Raw genomic sequence first — 15,217 nt, forward strand, 5'->3', positions numbered from 1 at the left:
AGGTCCAACATTTGCATCATAAGGGTGCCAGAAAAAGAAGAGAAAGAGCAAAAAATTGGAAATCTATTTGAAAAAATAATGAAAAAAAACTTCCCTAATATGATGAATGAAATGGCATGCAAGTCCAGGAAGCGCAGAGTCCCAGACAAGTTGGATTCAAAGAGGCCCACTCCAAGACACATCATAATTAAAGTGTCAAAGGTTAAAGAGAGGATCTTAAAAGCAGCAAGAGTAAAGGAGTTAGTTACTTACATGGGAGTTCCCATAAGACTGTCAGCTGAAAGAACTTTGCAGGTTAGAATGGATTGGCAAGAAATATTCAAAGTCATGAAAAGCAGGGACCTACAACCAAGATTGCTCTACCCAGCAAGGCTATCATTTAGAATTAAAAGGCAGATAAACCCTGGCTGGCGTAGCTCAGTGGATTGAGTGTGGGCTGCGAACCAAAGTGTCGCAGGTTCGATTCCCAGTCAGGACACATGCCTGGGTTGCAGGCCACAGCCCCCAGCAAACGCATATTGATATTTCTCTCTCTCTTTCTCCCTCCCTTCCCTCTCCAAAAATAAATAAATAAAATCTCTAAAAAAAAAGGCAGATAAAGAGCTTCCCAGACAAGAAAAAAATAAGGAGTTCAGCATCACCAAACTGTTATTATATGAAATGTTAAAGGGACTTACTTAAAAAAAAAATCAAAACTATGAACAATAAAATGGCAAAAAATACAAATGTATCAATAATTGAATCCCAAAAACAAACTAAGCATATAAGAACAGAGACAGAATCATGGATACGAAGAGTATTTTGTTGGTTGCCAGGTGGGAGGGGCATGTGGGGGAATGGGTGAGGATGCGAGGGAATTAAGAAGTACAAATAGGCCTCCCTGAACAGATTTTGCTACAGGAAGATGTTCAAATAACTTGGAAGAAGATGAGGTACCAGACGATGAAACTCTGAACCAAATGATCGATCGACGAGAAGAAGAATTTGATTTTTTTATGCGTATGGACATGGAGCGGCGGAAGGAGGATGCCTGGAACCCAAAGCGCAAGCCTCGCTTGATGGAGGACGATGAGCTGCCCTCCTGGATTATTAAAGATGACGCTGAAGTAGAAAGGCTTACGTGTGAAGAAGAGGAGGAGAAAATGTTTGGTAGAGGGTCTCGCCAGCACCAGGATGTGGACTACAGTGATGCCCTCACTGAGAAGCAGTGGCTGCAGGCCATTGAAAACGGGAATTTCCATGGAAGAAATGGAAGAAGAAGTACGGCTTAAGAAGCAAAAAAGACGAAGAAATGTGGATAAAGATCCTGCAAAAGAAGATGTGGAAAAAGCTAAGAAGAGAAGAGGCCGCCCCCCTGCAGAGAAGCTATCACCAAATCCCCCTAAACTGACAAAGCAGATGAACGCTATCATCGATACTGTGATAAACTACAAAGACAGGTGTAACGTGGAGAAGGTGCCCAGTAATTCTCAGTTGGAAATAGAAGGAAACAGTTCCAGGCGACAGCTCAGTGAAGTCTTCATTCAGTTACCTTCGAGGAAAGAATTACCAGAATACTATGAATTGATTAGGAAACCAGTGAATTTCAAAAAAAAATAAAGGAAAGAATTCGTAATCATAAGTACCGGAGCCTGGGTGACCTGGAGAAGGATGTCATGCTTCTCTGTCATAATGCGCAGACATTCAACTTGGAGGTATCTCAGATCTATGAAGACTCCATCATCTTGCAGTCGGTGTTTAAGAGCGCACGGCAGAAAATTGCCAAAGAGGAGGAGAGTGAGGAAGAAAGCAACGAAGAGGAGGAGGAAGATGAAGAAGAGGAGTCAGAGTCGGAAGCAAAATCTGTTAAGGTGAAAATCAAGCTTAATAAAAAAGATGAGAAGGGTCGGGACAAAGGAAAAGGCAAGAAAAAGCAAAATCGAGGAAAAGCCAAACCTGTCCTGAGCGATTTCGACAGTGACGAAGAGGAGGATGGCAACGAACAGTCAGAAGCAAGTGGGACTGATGATGAGTGATCGACACAGCCCTTTTCCCTAGGTAGAGCTGAATTCCTTCCTCCCCTCTCCCATTTCTGCCCAGTGAGTTCATTTGTCATAAGGACCCTGGGTTGTTTCTATGTCATCTTCATCTATAAACTAGCTTTAGGATAGTGCCAGACAAACATATGATATCATGGTGTAAAAAAACACGCACACATACACAGATATTTGTAACATATTGTGACCAAATGGGCTTCAAAGATTCAAAGATTAAAACAAACAAAATAAAGCTTTTGATGGAAAAAAAAAAGAAGTACAAATAGGTAGTCACTGAATAGCTCTGGGGATGTAAAGTACAGTATAGGAAATGGAGTAGCCAAAGAACTTATTGCATGACCCTTGGACATGAATAATGGTGGGGGGGGGGTTGCCTGAGAGAGTGGAGGATGCTGCATGGAGGGGGACAAGGGCAAAAAAAATCAGGACAATGGTAATAGCATAATCAATAAAATATAATTTAAAGAGAAATAAAAGTAGCCCTGGCTAGGTGGCTTAGGTGTTTGGAGCATTGTCCCATACACAAAAAGGTTAGGGGTTCGATCCTTGGTCAGGGCACATGCAGGAGGCAACACATTGATGTTACTCTCTCCCTCTCTCTCCCCCACCCCACTGTCCCTCTTTCCCTCTTCTCTCTCTAAAAAAAATAAACACACTCTTGGATGAGAATTAAAAAAATAAAAATAGAACTACCATATACTCCAGCAATCCCACTTCTGGGTATATACTCAGAAGATTTAAAATCAGGATCTCTAAGAGATATCTGTACTCCCATGTTTATTGTAGCATTATTCATAATAGCCAAGATAGGGAAATAACCCAAATGTCCATCAATAGATAAATAAAGAAAACTTAGTATATGCATATGATGGAATATTATTCAGCCTTAAAATACAAGGAAATTCTACATTTTTGACAACATGGATGGACCTGAAAGGTACTAGGCTGAGAGAAGTAAGTCAGTCACAGAAGGACAAATACCACATGAATTATCTTATACAGACATCTAAAGTATCAAAAGCATAAACATAGACAATAAAATGGTGGTTACCAGAGGATGGGGGAGGAAGACATGAGGAGTTGTTCAATGTGGATAAAATTATAATTATATGAGATAAATAAATTCCAAAGATCTACTGTACAATATAGTGCCTATAGTTAACAATAAATTATTGTGTACTTATGAATTTGTTAAGAGGGTAGGTCTCATGTTAGAATTCTTACTACCCACACACACAAAAAGGACACAAGACAACTTTTGGAGGTAATTGGTATGTTTATTACCTATATTGTGGCGATAGTAACATATGTGTATACATATTTCCAAACCTACCACATTGTATACATTAAATATGTGTAGTTCTTTGTACACCAATTATAGTTCAGTAAAGCTGAAAAATGGAATTTAAGGTATTAGACACTCAATATAACTCATAAAGTGGTGTGATAAGAGCCAAAGAGATGCAAAGATGTACTCTATTTTTAATTGAGATATAATTTACATATAACATTTTATGAGTTTTAAATGTGCAAAATAATCATTCAATATTTATATAGGTTGCAAAATGATCACCACAGGAAGTCTAGTCAATATGTCACCATACATGTTTACACAATATTTTTTTGTGATAAGAATTTTTAAGACCTATCTTTTAGCCACTTTCAAATATGTAATATATAGTATTATTAATTATAGTCACCATGCTGAACATTATTATTCCCATAACTTAATTTATTTTCTAATTGGAAGTTTCTACCACCAAAATCTACTTTTCATTATTTGTTTAAGCAATGTTGTTATTTGTATTTTTATTGTGAAAATATTATTTCTATGCCTAGTAAATTCTATTGAAAATGGAATAAAATATATTTTATTGAGGAATAGAATAAGGAAAATATATTTTACAGCTTCTTCTCTTGACTGTCTATTCCCAAATAACCATTTTTTGGAGGAATTTAGGTAGTTAATGCTTAGTTTTGGGAAGGGAAAATGAAAACACCTAAAACAGTTGTCAAAAGGCCTGACACTGTGAATAGCTCTAAATGAGATGTTCAGGATGCCCCACAATTAAGTGATAATGGAGAAAACTAGCAGTCTTGATTTCAGTTCCAACTATGTTGTTAGTAACAACTACCATTGCTGAGCCCTTACTATGTACCAAGTACTGTGCCCTTGCTTTATGTGCAGCACCTTTGTTAGCGGAAAGCATTTTCTGTTAGCAGTGGACTGCCCTGTTAAAGGAGAGTGACACTGGCAGAGTGACATGAGCTCTAAGCATCAAATAAGTATGACACCACTGCTTTAGTTTTGAAGCCACTGCCATTTTGCCACCAGTCTATAGCATTTCGATATTTTGTATAGATTCCTAAATAGGCAGAGATAGAAGGCCCTTTTGATGACAATATAATCTAGCCTATCCTGATAGAGGAAGCCACTGTATAATCCACACAAAACATACTGTTGGCTTGGGTGAAAGAGTTAGCAGTAGAGATTATGAAAAGTGATCAATTATGGGTATATTTTGAAGACAGAGCCAATAGATTTTGCTAATGAATTGATTCATGATAAAAGAGTGAGAAGACAGGAAGATTCCAATATTTTTGGCTTAAGGGACTAGAAATATAAGTTTCCAGTAACTGAGAAAGGGATCACTGGAAGAAGAGGTTTGAGGAAGATCAGCAATTAAGTTTTGGAGCTTGTAAATTTGATATGCCTGTTAAGTAAACAAGTAGATATGATATATTAGGTATCGAACAGGTAGATGGAATTTGGGAAACAGAGACAAGTTGAGATTCAAATTTTGGAATCTTTGGGATAGAGATGATACTGAAGGCCATGTACCAAAATTCATCATCTGGGAATTAAGTGCAGATGAAAAAAGGGAAGTCCAAAAACTGGGCAATAAAGCATGCTCCAATTCAGAGGGCAGGAGAAAACGGGGGACCAGAAAGGGAGACTGAAGCAGTAAAACAGGAAGACAGGGAGTAGAAAACCAAAATTTTTGGTTTGAAAATCAAAACAAGTCTATCAAGGAGAAAGCAGCATTCAGTTGTGTCAAATACTGCTGATAATGGTCAAATAAAAAGATGAGAACCAGCCTTCCAATTTACCCATGTCCTCAAACAGTTTCAAAGGTAAGTAACAAAGATTAGTCCTAATGGATTCTTAAGAAAATGGGGGGAGTTAATTTGGAGACCAGAACTATAGAAAACCGGCAAAGCTTAAGGGTGCCATCTGGCAAGGGAGATGCATTCACAGGGTCCAACTCCAGTATCACAAAGCACGGCAGAGAAGAGTGGATTTGAACCTGAGAGGCAATACATTGGTAACTAGCACTCTACCCAGTGGAATAAAAATAATGTTAAAGAAATCTTTCAATTTTAATTCTCTGTACTACAGAGCTATCTTAGAATGGGCTACAACAAATCAGTTCAGTTGAGCAGTTTTAGAAATGTCCAAAGGAGAAGAATCACCTGGATCTTTGTTAAACATATAGATTCTCACAAACCTCCCATAAAGATTCTGATTCAATAGGTAAGAAGTAGAGCCCCAGGTTATCTGTTATTTTTAACTAGAGCATTGGGTGATTCAGATCACAGGGCTAGTATGGAGACACTGTTTGAGGAAATATTTTCCTCAATATTCAAGTGATAACTGCTTCTTGATTCTCAATGTGATGTGTATGTATAATGAAATTTTTATTAAACTGTTTTAAATTGACACATATATATTCAAATATTCAATTAATAAAGGCTTTATTTTAATGAAGTCTTTTCTCTTTCCTCCCTGCCTTCTCCTCAATGCTTTTTACACTTCTGAACCCACCCCAGAACTCCCTCAAAAAACTTTCTGAATTTATGGAAATTGGTTTTTTGTAAGCAAATACTTAAAGTCAGTTTCAGAAGACTTCAGAGAATTCTTGGTTTTTCATCCCAAATGCTACCACCCCAGTATATGTGCACACACAAATAAATAGAAGTTATTTTTATAACCTAGAAGTTATTTTTATTTTTATAACCATTTGTCATTCTTTCATTAAAGGAAAAAAGAATAGTTCCATTAGATTGGAGATGTATTTTGTTTTTAAAAATTAAGTTCTAGAAACATTTAAAAACTTATCTGTCCATATTATGTTTCATAAATAATGAAGTAAATTGTTTGATCTACTTACCTCAAGGAAACAGGCTAATTCGGTCTTATTAATATATCCCTAAATTGATTTTTAAAAATGATTTCTTGAAAAGTAAAAAAAAATTAATTTAAATTGGTTTGCCTACTTTATCTAAGTCTTAACTTTAGGTAGCCCACTACCTAATGCCAAATGATACAAGCAGCCTCGGTGCATTGAATTTCCAGTACCTACCAGATACATTATAGTAACACCAATTATTTATTGCCACTGTGGAAGGTACCTTTTCCCATTTAACTCTATTAAAATCCTCAATTTGTAGTTAAGGACACTGAGGTCTTGTTAAAGGCCATGTAGCTAACTAGTGGCAGAACTAGTCCTGGAAAATAAGATTCCTTAATTTTGAAGTGCTTTTATTAGCATATTCTCTGCTGTTTTTTCAAGCCAATGTATTCAAAATCATCATTAGCATTAGATTTGAATTGGAATCCTAAATCTGACATGTTTTTCTGATACTTCAAGTTTGGGCAGATGAGTGGGACTTATGAAATTCCATGCCAGTGCTGCAGATAACAACAGTCCAGCTGACCGAGGCCTGTATCCATCCAGAGACCTACAACTCTATGTCAGTGAAGTAATAGCAAGCAAGAACCACTCCCTGAACAATTCCTGCATTGCACCATTTAATTCATGTCTGTCAGCATAAGCATGATTTACTGTCCTAGAATTCAGTGGGAGTATGTTTTTGCTAACAAATGTATGTCAGGAATTGGGGTGAAACAAAATAAGTGACATATGTGCTTCACATCCTTCCTGCCCACTTAGGAACTGAAGGCTGAATTCCTCCAAAGATGGAAGGAGGCTGATTATATATATATATATATATATAAAGCTGATTTTGTCAGAACTAAAGAAAATAGAGCATTTTATAGCCAAAATGATTTACGTTTTGGAAACAACTATAATTGCAAGGAAGTATCCATTCCCAACTTCACAAAAAAGAGATTTTAAAACAAACTCACATGGTTAAGGGAATGATGACATGCCCAAACAAATAAATAGTATGCAAGTGTTTGAAAAAAGAAAGAAGAATTCTACATACTAATACCTATCAGGAAATATTCTAAAGTAGAAAAAAGCAAAAAACAAACAAACAAAACAAGGTGCAGGACAATGCAGTATGTTACCAAGAGGTTATAGGAGGCCTGTCCAGAAAAAGTCTAGCCATTGCTGATATAATGGTTTGCATGACAGTTTGCATGACAGTAATGTAACTAATGACTACATTAGTAATGTAGCCATTGCTAATATAATGAGAATGGTTTGCATGACAGTAATGTAGCCAAGGAGAGTGTACTGGAATGTGTGTGCATGAGCAATGACAACTTCACTGTATTAGTCAGTGTGGGTGGTAGATGCTGTTGAGTGGTCTTGTGTACTGTGTGGCCATTGCATTAAAAATGACTGAGCAAGTAGAGCAACAGCTCTGCAACAAATTTTAAGTTAAGCTTGAACATTCCTCTGCAGAAACTATTTGGATGATTCAGAAGGCTGCAGCTACGAGCAACTGGTGATTGGCAGCTTCATCACAACACACTTGCTCACCCACCACATCTCATGCAGAGATTTTTGGTGAAACATCAAATCACCCTGGTGACTCAGCTCTCCTACATGCCAGATTTGTCGCCCTGTGACCTATGGCTTTTCCCAGAACTAAAAACACCCTTGAAAGGGAAGAGATTTCAAACATTTGATGAGACTCAGGAAAATATGATGGAACAGCTGATGGCAATTGGGAGAACTGTGTGAGGTCCCAAGGTGCCTACTTTGAAGGGGACCAAGGTGTCATTGTCCTATGTACAATGTTTCTTGTATCTTATCTTCTTCAATAAATGTCTCTTTTTCATATTACATGACTGGATACCTTCTGGACAGACCTTGTATACTTGTATCAGGTATATATATTCCTGGGTAAAATATATGATGTATCTCACACATATAAATAATATATGCAATACTTAAGTTATTATATATAGTATATGTGTATATATGCATGTATATTTATATATGTATGTATATAATTTGTCATGATTAACAAATCTTTTGAATTAGCAGTAATCTTTTGAAAAGCCTTCCTGTGTTTATAGAATTTCCCACATTATATCAGTTCCATTTGTCCATTCAAGAAGTCAGAACTTAAATCCTCCAGACTCCTTTACAACTAGGTACAGGCATGTGACTTATATTTTGCTAAATATGGTTGCCCATCTGGCTCTGCAATGGAGAAATGGCAGGAACACTGATAATGGTTTGCTTTCAAGAGTCAACAGTGGTAAAGCTGTAAGCATCTGAAGTTCCATTTCTTTGGTGTGAGCTATTTTAGTCTGGGTCCTTTGAGAAGCAGATGTCAAGAACAGCTTAAATGAGCAAGGATTCTATTAGGGGAACTGTCTGGGCAAGGAAAATAGTCGAGGGTCCGCAAAATGCTGGGAGAGCCATCAGGCCACTATGCAAGTCTGACCCTGAGTAAAGAAGACAGAAATGAAGGTTGGGTGGAAGCATCCTAGACTAAAATGCAAAGTGTAGGAAAAGCTTAGCAAAGATGGTGGGGAGTCCTCCTGCCTAAATTTAAAGGCTGTCAAAGAGGTCCCCCATCTCCCAGGAACATACTTGCCCTCATTATCCTACTTCATTCAATCATTGCCTGGGAGCTGCCCATGGGAGGAGTGACCTCACTGCAAACTCTGGATAGGATTTCACCACCCAGCTGCTGGGACAGGATACTGTCACAATCTCTACATGGTTTGGGAACTTTATTTAAAAATATTCTCTAAATGACATGGTGCAGTAATAGTGACAAAGGTGACTCAAGGGAAGCTTTTGCCTTCCTTAACTCTGCATTGGCATGCAGTCTCAAACCTGGCAGGTGATGGGAAAGGGAAGTGGACATCAAGAACAGCTGTCTTGGCACTTCCTGTTTTGACAATGCAATGTGGGAGGTTTCAGTGCATCTAGCCTATTACTTTACCCCAGATAGGGTGACTAACCCTATTGTGTCCTGTCCTCCCCTTCCTCCTCTTGGTATTCCTAAACCCATGTTTTATCTGTCGTCATTGTTTACTCCAAGTATCCTCTTGTTTCCTTCCAATATGCAATGAACTATCAAGCCATTTGTCAATGAGCATAAACAGACTTAGCAGTTAGCTGGGAATGTCTTTAAATCAAAGAAGAGCTATAAATGAATAATGTAGAGAATACTGCGGCTTGCTAACAAAGAATTAAAGGCTGAATAAATAAAGTTATTTCAGGGATATAAAATGTGTATGTCCTGTGCAATTGAGTCAGCTCAACTCCTGGCAACCCAATAAATGACTGACGTCCACAATGTTCAGCTCTGAACAGCTCTGCTCAGTTCCTGTAGATTCACAACTATCGCTTCTTTTATGGAGTCAATCCAAAACTTTTCTAAAACGCTTTTATGGGATCCATAGCAAAAAAATTGAACAACACTGTTACAGGAGTCTAATGAAAAAAGCCTGTCACTTTGGTTTCATAATGAACAGTTCCTCATGCACTCACTGGGTGATACTCTGGCAGGGGAGCACAGTTGGTATAGTAGAAAATATTGGGATAGACTTTAAAAACAGAAATACAGCTTTTTCATTAACTCATTTTGTAACCCATGACAGTTAACCTGCCTAGCTTTGTTTCCTCATCTATAAAATGAAATGATTGGAATATGGTTCATTTGAAACTGGGAGCTATTCTATTCTGTCACTATAAGTTCTCTTTGAATATTTTCTAAGAGTTTCTCTTTTCTTTCCTGTTAGTTTGAAGTTCTTTTCTAGAGGTAACAAAAGCAGTTGGGAATAGGAAGGAAAACATTAACTACTGTTATTTTCCTTTTCCTCTCCACTAAAGAGAACAGACTTCTCTGAGACTTATGAAATGGACAAATGGTCAAGAATTAAATTAAAACAATTGCACAGCCATTACAGTAATTTCTGAGGCATCATGGAGAATCTCCTAAATCCTGTGTATTGGAAATAGACATACATAGGGCTTCCCTTTACACCTAAGATCCATGATAGAATCCAAGGGGTTCAAAAACCTGTCTAGGAAAAAAAATACATCTTTGTTTTCACTAACCTCTGAATTAGTTTCCTTTAATTAGTAATGTAGGTAATGAACAGAGTGTTAGAAGTTATTGTTTGTTACTGTTACAAATAAAAGTCAATTTCTTATAGCACAGTTGTTACAGATGTCTCAAAATGTAATTTATGCTCTTCACTATTTTGAACTTAGAGGCATTTATTAGATTTGGCTCTAGCTCCTGTTATTTGAAGCACACATATAACTATACACATACATAAAAAACTATTGTTATTTAATGAAAATGGTTTTAATATTTTGATAATTGTATTCCAACATAATTTCCTTTGTTACCATATGTTTTATTTTATGTGTTTAAAAACATTGCTCTGAGCCCTGGCTGCTGTGGCTCAGTGGACTGAGTGCTGGCCTGTGAACAAAAGGGTCACCAGTTCAATTCCCAGTCAGAGCACATGCCTAGGTTGCAGGCCAGGTTCCTAGTATCAGGCACCTGAGAGGCAACCATACACTGATGTTTCTCTCTCTTTCTCCCTCTCTTCCCCTCTGTCTAAAAATAAATAAATAAATAATCTAAAAAACAAAACATTGCTCTGAGAAGGAACCCATAAACCTCATGAGCTTGTCAAAGAAGTCTTTGGCACACATGGACACACACACACACACACACACACACACACACACTAAGATTATCCTGGCATGAATACAGACATATACATCATTAAAGGGCCACTAGTGCATCATGGAACAATTGATAGTGGCCACTGTAAATCTGAAAAACTGCAAACTATGGCTCAGTAATTGAGTGGAGAAATTTAAGGAGCAGTCAAGAACTGCAATTTTAAGAGAAAAAGGTTTTTCAGAAATCCCAAAAGCCAAGGGTGAGGAATGAGGACAGAAGGGGCCATTTGTTTCTTTTTCTAAGATTTCATTATTTATTTATTTGTTTATTTAGGGACAAAGAGAGGGAGAGAAACATGGATGACAATCCACTAAGTCATATCAGCCAAGATCCTACTTTGATTTCAGATTTTGTTACTGGATGGCTACAAGGACTGAAGGGCCAACAACCCACTTCCTGTTGCCTGAAGCTAAGCCCTATCCCACCCTATTCTTCCCTTGCCCTAACCAAAGAGCTACCCTGAACACCTGCGGGTGAATGAATATACACCACTGAATCGAAGAACTCTCTTTCAAAATTGTCCGGGCATGTTGCTGATACCATACGACTACTACTGGGTTAACATGCGTGAGTTGGCCCCCTTTCTTCGGGCTGGCTTGCGCTTCTTCAGCCATTGACAGAAAAGTTTCTTCTACAACCTCAAGTATGGAAACCAGCGCTTGCAGCGTGGGAGGTGGGGGAGCGTTCCACTACTCCAGGATGTTGGCCCATTTCTTTCCCTGTTGTTAGGGCAGAGCTTCAGTCCTGGAATCACGAACCTTTTGCTCGGAGGCCGGTCCTCTCCTAAAATTCACAGTGCGAGCCTCTTTAAGGCTCCAGGTTCTAGAACCGAATCCTCCAGCAACGTCTCCGACTCCGACTCCGACTCCGCCTCCTTCACTGCGGCCCGGGGAACACTCCGCCTTGCCCCTACGAGCAGTGCCGTTAGCTTACGTACAGAGCTTGATTGGCCACCTCCTCCTGGCGGGCTGGGATTGGCGGCCAGCGAGTCCCGCCCCTCTCCCCCGCCCAGGCCCTTGGCAGCCCGGGTGTCCTCGCGCTGCTTGTCCGCGCGCAGCCTGGCAGTTTGCCTCGTCGTCGTTCTCCAGCCTGCGTTCATGGCCACCGCCGCCACTGAGGAGCCCTTCCCTTTCCACGGCCTCCTGCCCAAGAAAGAGACTGGGGCCGCCTCCTTTCTCTGTCGCTACCCGGAGTATGACGGACGAGGGGTGCTCATCGCCGTCCTGGACACTGGAGTTGACCCCGGTGCCCCGGGCATGCAGGTGCGGTAGCCGCGGAGCGCTCCGGCGCGGGCGACCGGTGGGCCCTGGACTCGTAGAAAACCAGCCTCCAAGCCTGGAGGCCGAAGCCCACTCTGAGGCCGAGCGGGAGCCTGGTGCTAGAGGGAGGCAGAAGGCAGAGCGTGCGGGGAGGACGGGCGGGGTGCCAGGGGCGCGGGGGCCCCCAGCCCGGGCACCCGGGCTGGGAGGTGATCCCGGCCTACACAAAAGCGGCGGGCGCGGCTGGTCAAGTGTCTGGGTCTGCCTTTCACCCAGGAAGCCCCTTCCTACGTAGGCGCTGCCAGGCCCGGGCCCTCGGGCTCCTTCCCGTCACACTCACTATCTTCCTCCACAGATCCCTCGTGTCCCGTGCACCGGCCTGTGCCTATTTTCAAATGAGGATTTTACAACTTGTATTATACATTGCGGGGGAGGGGCAAATGACCTATCAGAACTTATTTTTATTGCCGAGTTAGGGAGATTTACTTTTGGAAAGAATTGTTTATTTTTAAACACGAAAGCCGGGTTTCACGAAGATAACTCGGTCAACTTCCGGAATTATTTCCTGTGGTAGTTGATGTATTCTACTTTTAAACCATCTTCTGCATTGTACTTATTTAGGGTCATTGAAACGCATGTCTTAGTCTTTCAGTTTGGTTTTGGCGAACTTCAGACTTTATTAAATTATACTTCTGTAAATTTTTAGTCTCCAAATATAAGACAACATAATTTACAATTTTAAAAATTACTTAGTTTTGCCTTAGGCACCTTTAGATCACGGAACCATACTAAAAGATAATTTTAAAGGATGTTCCTCTGAAACATACTTTGCTTAAAGTACCCAAAGTTTGACTTGTAAATTTAGCCTTAGCCTTTACTGAAATCCAGTAATAAAATTTCACTGATCTTATTCAAGATCACCTCCTGTATGCTCATCTCTTATTTCAGTGCGTTATCTGTGTATCTTACCCTCCTTTTCTATACTAAACGATGAATTTTAATAATCATCTCCCCCCCCATGTCTCTCCTATCTCTGGATCCTCTATTGTGCTAACATTTGAGGTAGCATTTTGGAAGTTAGAATGTAATTAAGGGGCGGGGAGCAGGAACTAGTCTGACTGAATAGAATCTCTCTGGTTCCTCCTGTTAATTCTTCAGCAGCATTCTGGAGTCAATACATCCTACCGTGGTCCTGCCAGGCATCTTTGGTGAATCATAAGAGGAGCAGGTGATGTGTTCTTTCCTGGTAACTCTAGTGGTACAGTTGTGTTAAAAACTCTGAAGACTTAAAAAATGACAGCTCTCATATCATTGAGGCTTTATTATAGATTAGTAATGATTTCCATTCTGTTGTGTTGTATGTTTACTTTTTATAGGGATAAGTAGGAGGAGTACAGCTAGGTAAGTGGTTCACTGGGTCTTTTGTTGGGATAATAAGAGAATCAGAAGAGTTTGGAGGAGTACTGTCTTAGTAAAGATACTTTTGTCGAATTTCCTATGCCTGCTTATCAAATTATTTTGTTAACTCTCTGTAAAGTAACAGTAATTCTCATCCCACCGTGTAATTATGAAAATTGATTGAGATTAAGTATATGTGACTCTTTTAGGTGGTCAAGAAAAGTGTTGAACACTACTTTTTTTAAAGTAAAGAAATTTAGTTAAAGGAGTTTATGCTGGGTCTTAAATCACTGAACTATCTAGAAAATAGATATGCATGTAATAGCAAATGTTTAAACAATGAAATATTGAAGTAAAATAAAAACAATTTTCTAACAACTTTTAACTCTGAGAGGTTGACCTAAACATGGCTAGTGAAGAGATTCATGGGTTTGCAAACATAGTGACTTTTTATGTTTTTTTCACCTTTAACAAATTAATTTTGTATATCTGTGTATACCTACTTCATTAAGATAAGAAAGTGGATAGAAGTAAAAAGGAGGGAAAGAGTGAAATAGGGGAGGAAGAGGCCAAAGTGGAAGTTTGGAAAGCCTAGTGGGGTCTAAATAGAAGACTAGAGGTACAAGTGAAAACTTTGAAGAACATGGTGGAGTGTCTTATTCTTTGGTAACTGCCTTGGGCCTGGTTCTCTTGTTCGACAGTTGTATGGGCTTGTTGGGAGGGTGGACAGCATGACAAGAGTAATAATCACATGAATGATTAAATCTTTCCTCAGCAGCAAATATTCGGGCATCTGGTAGGTGCTTAATGTTGTGTTAAAAAATAATGTACTCCAGCAGACTGTTACAGAGATTGATCAGAGAGGACCAATGAGGGCTAGACCAATCAGAATTTACAGATGAGAAATGGTACTTGGACTGGACCTGGAAATAAATATGCAATAACTAATGTGTCTCCCTGGCCATCAGTGTTGCTTTTATCTGTCACATTGCCAAAGTTATTTTCCTTTATCCAAGAAAAAAACAAAAAACAAAAAGTTCCATTCACTCTTGTGTAATATAAAATAAAGTTGTTTAGGAATCCTAATTGCCTTTGTATAAAAAGCCAAAAATTTGAATCATGTATATGGCCCTTCACCATCCAACTCCACCTCCTCATATAGCCTCAGTTCTTATCTCATCATTTTTTCTGTCCATATCCACATTTACCCTGTGCTCTGACCTGGAACATGTTACTCTTTTTCTTTCACCCAAATATTTCAGGTCTTTCCCCAACACATATCTTTGCCGGTGGAGTTTAATCTGCCTGCAAGCCTTCTACCATCACCTGTACACTCTTGCTTAATACTTGGAAACCCAGATGGGTCTTGACCCCATTACCTTTTGGGATATCTACTGATTTGATTCAGCTCCACCCCCTTTTATTCCTAACTCTAAATTTCCTCTTTTGTCTTATTATCTCCAGTGCAGTGGTTGCTTTCACCTAATGGTGAAGAAAGAAGTACATAGATAGAAAATTGCATATATTAGAAATGAAAGAGAGAGGTCCTAGTAAGTAAAGCTGTGCCAGTAGTACTGTATACTTAAGCCACTAAGTCCCATT

General features: G+C 39.3%; 2 protein-coding genes across 4 annotated transcripts in view; both read left to right on the forward strand.

Annotated features, from left to right (window-relative positions):
- The first annotated feature begins 959 nt into the window (after positions 1-959).
- On the forward strand, positions 960-2,195 carry LOC123807734 (probable global transcription activator SNF2L2). Its single transcript, XM_045821780.1, is given in 4 exon segments — positions 960-1,235; positions 1,237-1,439; positions 1,494-1,587; positions 1,590-2,195. Coding segments are annotated over 4 exon segments (999 nt in total). The 3' UTR covers positions 2,016-2,195.
- A 9,781-nt stretch (positions 2,196-11,976) lies between these two features.
- Positions 11,977-15,217, forward strand: part of TPP2 (tripeptidyl peptidase 2) — a 119,138-nt gene continuing 115,897 nt past the window's right edge. For all 3 annotated transcript variants that reach the window (XM_045821565.1, XM_045821566.1, XM_045821567.1), the window contains exon 1: positions 11,977-12,220. In XM_045821565.1, coding sequence (XP_045677521.1) covers positions 12,056-12,220 — 165 coding nt within the window. In that variant the 5' untranslated portion in view covers positions 11,977-12,055. The remainder of the gene's footprint in view (positions 12,221-15,217) is intronic.

Source organism: Phyllostomus hastatus, unplaced genomic scaffold, assembly GCF_019186645.2.
Source record: "Phyllostomus hastatus isolate PE091 unplaced genomic scaffold, TTU_PhHast_1.1 phas_scaffold_46, whole genome shotgun sequence".
In the NCBI taxonomy this organism is placed as follows: domain Eukaryota; kingdom Metazoa; phylum Chordata; class Mammalia; order Chiroptera; family Phyllostomidae; genus Phyllostomus; species Phyllostomus hastatus.